The sequence below is a fragment of the Phalaenopsis equestris genome, unplaced genomic scaffold, assembly GCF_001263595.1.
Source record: "Phalaenopsis equestris unplaced genomic scaffold, ASM126359v1 Scaffold000118, whole genome shotgun sequence".
NCBI classification, from domain to species: Eukaryota; Viridiplantae; Streptophyta; class Magnoliopsida; order Asparagales; family Orchidaceae; genus Phalaenopsis; species Phalaenopsis equestris.
The window spans coordinates 1,024,237-1,030,473 of record NW_018164560.1 but is presented as its reverse complement, the minus strand read 5'-3'; the positions used below and the strand labels follow the sequence as shown (position 1 = coordinate 1,030,473).

Sequence of the window (6,237 nt, the reverse complement as noted above, 5' to 3'; positions counted from 1 at the left end):
CGTCCTTTGGGCTTAATTGAAGTCCGATTTCGTGCTATTTCGTGAACTTTGTGTATTTGAAGTGTGTATATGACGAAAAAGGTCGTGACGATGTTTTCTTAAGGCTTGAAGTCCTATCAGGAACTTTTCCCTTGAGTCTTCGCAAAATAACCCATAACCACTCGTTTATAAGACGATGGTCTTGTGCCAAAGATGCTAGACATCAAAGGAAAATAGGAATTGACTAGAATTTTCTAAAAGGGTGAGTCTCAATTCTAGTTTTCTAAGACGGTCAATAGGAACTCCTGGAACTGGATCCTAGGCTCTAAGGAGGAGAAAAGAAGACCTCACAAAAATGAGGTCAACAAACGTATCTCATCAAGGATAATTTGATAAAAAAGGAGAAGATTGGGACATCTCCATCCACTGCAATGATTTTTCACACCAATATTTTAAATAATTTGTCAGACTCTGCTGTTGATGTCAGCATAGAAGCCACGGGTATGCCCCTTCCACAAAAAGGTTTCAATAAATTTCTCAAGGTAAATTCTTACTTGCCTTCAGAAAATAAAATAACTGTTCTTTAGAAAGGCACATCACACCATGTTCAAGGCAAAAGATCAAAGACCATTTTCTTCTCACTTACATAGACTGCGCGGAAGTGAGCAAGTGAGAGAGAAAGATTGTCACAAAATCATTATAAATGAGAAAATCAAGCATTCAGAAGTATCCAGCATATTCCTTAATTTCATGGACAGATGGCAAATAAAGTATGCAAGACCCAAAAAAAAAACGAAATATTTATTCAGGAATAAATTTTCTTCCTTCAGCATATTGATCTAGATAATAATTCTTTTGTTTTTTTTCTTGTTTTTTTGATTAAATTCATATGAGCAATATATGGGCCAGAAATCAAATCTATACGTAAAATATTTGTCAAAACAAGTATCAGGCAGGTCCACATAACCGTGGCATAGTAGCACCCTGTTGTAAGTACAAAAAATAGGAACGGGATATATAGACAATTATCAACCGTGATTATTCCGTTATTCCAAGGTCAATATAGTTTGGTATATTTTAAACTTTAAAACAAAAAATAATCAGTTAAGAGTTAGTTGCATAAAGATAGAATTTTCATACTTGTTCCAAACGGTTTTAAAACATTGAATGCGAGAAAACATAACCTTAGAAATGTCAAATCATGAATATTCTTTGATGAAAAAATTTCTATTTATTTGAACTTTGTAGAACCACTAGAGATCAGCAGGCTGGAGATTCAATCAATTAGTTACAGCAACAAATAGAACTGAAATAACTCTTCAAAATATGAATAAAGAAAGATTTGTAATGTTTATGATGTAAATGAAGTATGAATTGCTAGCCAAAGCATAATCATTTGATACCAAATGAGAAATAGGAAATTACAGTCTAAAACTAAAAAAATGAAACTCATACCTCCAAATGCACAAGGATGTGACCATATTGAAGCCCAAGGATGCAAGTCACCGCAGCCATCAAGGATCTATTAGAAAAGAATTAAATGAAAGCAAATAAACAATATGAACTCTATAACAATTATATTGAAAAATGCACAACAAATAAACAAACTGATACGGGAGTTAACCAAAATCACAATAGAAAAATGAATATTGTGACTGAAAACAAATATGTGGATAACGAACACACTCAAAGGAAAAATACAACACGACCTCCAAAAATCTGAAAAAGAAACAGACACGACACAAATACTCAAACTAAGGTGGATCTCGAGATTATGGTGGTGATCAACGAGGGTTCGGAAAGTATTGGGATGATGGACGAGGTGGTTGGCATGCTAAAAACAACAAGGCAATGGCTTCACAAGTTCTCGACAGCAAGTACGTGACAAATATTGATGTAGCGAGGTTGCTGAGATAATGGCAGCGAAAAGGGAGGGTTGGACTAGCAGCAATAGCAAAGATGGAGGATGGGAACATTGATGGGGTGTCACAACCTGATCCGGGGCTTGAAACTAATCAAGACAGGAACAGACGGTCATACAATAGAAATCAATTATCTGCTATTTTAATTCTATCACTGACAATTCAAAATTTAAAATTTATATAAAAAGCCACTAAAGAAAACAATAAAAATTTACATGTAAAAAATTGTACATTTCTTGTTGATGTTCTCGTTTCCTATATACATTTGCTCATCTTCTATTCATCTTGTTCAAATATTTAAAACCTAAAAATAAAATTAAAACAACATGATGAGTTATCAAATGATAACCCAAGTGTAATCACACTACTAAACTACAGTAATCTAAGGAAAATAATATAATATTTATGTGAGTTTACAAGTTATCATATAGTATATTGATTTTTCATATTTTATAAGAAATCTGATAAATATACTAATATGTCGGTCTTTCATATTTCATAAGCAATTTGATATATGTTTAGAAGCAATCTGATATATGATCATACATGCATCAATGGACTACTCCAAATGAAAAAAACACTAATCTTCTATATATATTTATCCTAACTTTACTTTTACTTCATACTTTACACACACATTCGTCTCTATGAAAATCATCGTCAACAAACCTAACATATCATTTATTGATATTACCCCGTCAGCTCTCGTCGGCACAGTGGTTAGCGATCTACACATCGCAATTGTCTAAGGTGAGAAAGCCCTTACATGCCCTTGGTCGATATTATCATGTCGGTACAACAGTCAGTAATGTAAACATTACAATTGTCAGGGGAGGACAGCTCCGGTCCACTCACCACTGACTGATAATATCTCATCGACACAGCGGTTAGAAAAATAACTATCAGAAATGTTCGAGGTGGTATAAAAACTTTACGCGCGCGGGTACACTGGCATCCCCTGCCTGTAACATTAAGGGTGAAATCCTCCACTGAACATGCACATGCAAGCATTCACATATAAGTTATTTCATTCTTTATACATATATCATTCTAAGACATCTTTATGCATCTACTAACATGAAAATTTATTATGTTGAATAACTATTCATGAGACATATGTCTCATATCTTTCATTTTATCTAATGCATATCTTTCCTACATGTATATATTACATATCTATCTAAATATCATTCATCTCATGCATATCTTTCATGTATGCGCATCTTTTCCTATTATGTCTATCATGAATATTTGTCGTATCAATATGAAGGATCTGATTTAACTAAGGCATACATGAAGCCAAACATATAATCTAAAATAAAGAAGATTACTGAAATTTACAAATGAAATTATTCGCATTAGTTTTCATGCTAAACTTTTAATCTTCGACAGTTAGCTAGAGGTTGCACTGACTTTTCTATTAAGCTCAACAACATATAAAACACAATATTTATATTTTTAATATTTAAACAATTTCTATTAATCAAATTAATTTTCTTAGCTTAAGAATAATTTACCTGAATTTTAATGGAGTCGACCTAAGACGATCTTCTGCACGCTTGACTTGAAGTCGTCATCTCACGCAACAAACCTAAAATCTTAAATGAATTAGGAATTCAAAATATATTAGATCATTGATTTGTCAAAACATACCTTAAACGACTTTTTCTGCGACCAATCCTTCTCCAAAGCTGCCAAATTTACTTTTTATCACCTCCAACCACACTTCTCCTACGTTGATATCGTGCTAGAACCCTTTTAGAAGCTTGCAAAAGACGGTCGACGCTCCCGACACACAATGGACGCCTTCGAAGACTATTGGAAACAAGAAAAACATGAAAAACGCAGTAAAACTCAAAATAAAAGTGAGGAAGAAAAGAAATGTCTCAAATAACGTGAAATAGGTATTCACACTTACAAAAAATCTCCGGAAGCCCTGGATCGCAAGTTGCAGCAACCCTAGTGCTGATAGACCCTTGCTATTCGCGACCCAACACACGTCCCTTGCACTATAACATGGGTTGCGGTGTGTGCGACAGACAAGGAATAGGGAAAATTTGAGGAAGAGAGGAGAAGGTAAATAGGGAGAAAGGGAGATTTCGAAGCATCAAATGTCTTTCAATCGAACGAAAGAAAAATAAAATGGCGCAAGTCAGTGGGCTACAGAGCCAAAGATTAGGGAAAGGATTAATTAAAGTAATTAAGATTTAATTAACAAAACATATAACTTTTGTATTTCATATCCCCCAATCCATTCATAATTAGCATATAGTGCTTTATATGAAATTGATCGTTTTTTTCGTGTAAAATTTTGTAAAATTTATTCAATTGAAATCCGGGGGGTGCAAAAATTGGGGTTCGCCAAAATTCTCAAAAATTGGTTATTACATGGAGGATGCAGTGGATAGTCGAACACCCAAAGGAATGCTAATCGGGGAGGGGCAGTCAAGCAAAGGGTTGGACAATGAGGAAACAACCGGAAAATAGAAAACTTGCTAATGTGGAGGAATTGTGGAAGGATAAATACTATCTGGAGACTGAAATACAGGTAAAGCACCACTTGGAACCCTAAGATACAACCCTTAAAAAGAAGAAGAGATGTCGATGACTATCACGCTATGAAACACATGAAAATTGACATTCAAAGTTTTGAATCCTAATACAACACATATATAGGAAAAGACTAAAAAAGAATGAAGGATAATAAGAAAGAAATCATTAACAAAAAAAAGAAATCAAGATTGATTTGGACCGTTTCCCCATGTCCCGCGATCGCGGGAGCTGCATAGCTCGCATCCTACGTACAGAGAGGAGTGCTCCAATGTTACAAAGTAACCATAACAATACAGGCAAAACTTTCAGTCTAATAATAAGGAAAGAAATTCAAGGAACTAGTATATATGAGCGGAGTCATTCATGCAGAAAATAACAAATGCAATTGTGAAGTAAGCTATTGGACTCATCATCATTAGCCCATCCCAAATTATGGTTGGCCTTATGAGCCCACCAATCATTTCTATTGAATATTGCATAATGAAATCCTATAAACGAGATGCAAGGGATTCTAGTTGTTGGGACCATAAAAATCCCCAAATTATCACGCAAAAATCATTCAAAAGTATGGAACCATCACTCAAATTTCCAACACTTACAAAAACTGTAGGCCAAACAAGTTATGAATAGTATAGCAACTCTCATAAAAGATTCAATAGATTTATAAAGGTAAAAACCTTGTTTATTGATTAATAACTTCGGCTTATATAGAGTCTTCACATTACAACAACAACAACAAAGCCTTAATCCCACTACGTGGGCTCGGCTACATGAATCCCTTTTCTCCATTGTGTCCTATTTAGTGTCATATTTTCATTTAGTTCTAATAAATTAAGATCATTTTTTATACAATAAGCCCAAGTCTTCCTAGGTCTACCTCTGTCTTTCTTAACGTAAGCCGAATCTAAAACATCTACTCACCTAATCGGATCATCAGATGGTCGACGCTTAATGTGACCAAACCATCTAAGGTGACTTTCTCTAATTTTGTCCACCACGGGAGTTACATCAACCCTATCAAGGATATAATCATTTTGCATTTTGTCTCTAAGTGTAAAGCCACTCATCCACCAAATCATTCTCATCTCTGCAACACTTAACTTAGTATTATGCTTCTCTTTTAAAGGCCAACATTCAGCGCCATAGAGCATTGCTTGTCTCACCACCGTCTTATAAAATTTTCCTTTCAGTCAAAGCGGTACTTTTCTATCACACAAAAGACCCGAAGCATTCCTCCACTTCAACCAACCAACTTGAATTCTACTATTAACATCTCCATCTATATCACCATCGCTTTGAACAACAGGCTCGAGATATTTAAATCGTTCACACCTTTTAATAATTTGATAACCTAAAGTTACACTTCTGTCACTAGAGCTACTACTACTAAAATTATATTCCATGTATTCAATTTTAGTTCTACTCAAATGAAGGCCTATAGAATCCAATGTAGACCTCCATAATTAAAGTTTTTCCTGGACTTTTTCTCTCATCTTATCCACGAGAAGGATATCATCAGCAAAAAGCATACACCAAGGTATATCCACCTGTAAGTGTCCAGTAAGACCATCCATAACTAAAGCAAAAAGATATGGGCTTAAAGCCGATCCCTGATGTAATCCAATAGAAATAGGAAAAAATTTGGTCAATCCACCTTCAATTCGAACACAAGTAACAGCTCTAGTATACATATCTTTAATGACTTGAATATAAGTCATATCAACACATTTCTTTTCAAGAACTCTCTAAAGGATATCTCTTAAAGGATATCTCTTGGAACCTT

General features: G+C 34.6%; 1 protein-coding gene across 1 annotated transcript in view; it reads right to left on the bottom strand.

The window, feature by feature from the left end:
- Positions 1-6,237, bottom strand: part of LOC110021061 — a 70,897-nt gene that overhangs the window by 19,479 nt on the left and 45,181 nt on the right. The window contains exon 5 of the mRNA XM_020719392.1: positions 1,435-1,501. Coding sequence (XP_020575051.1) covers positions 1,435-1,501 — 67 coding nt within the window. The remainder of the gene's footprint in view (positions 1-1,434; positions 1,502-6,237) is intronic.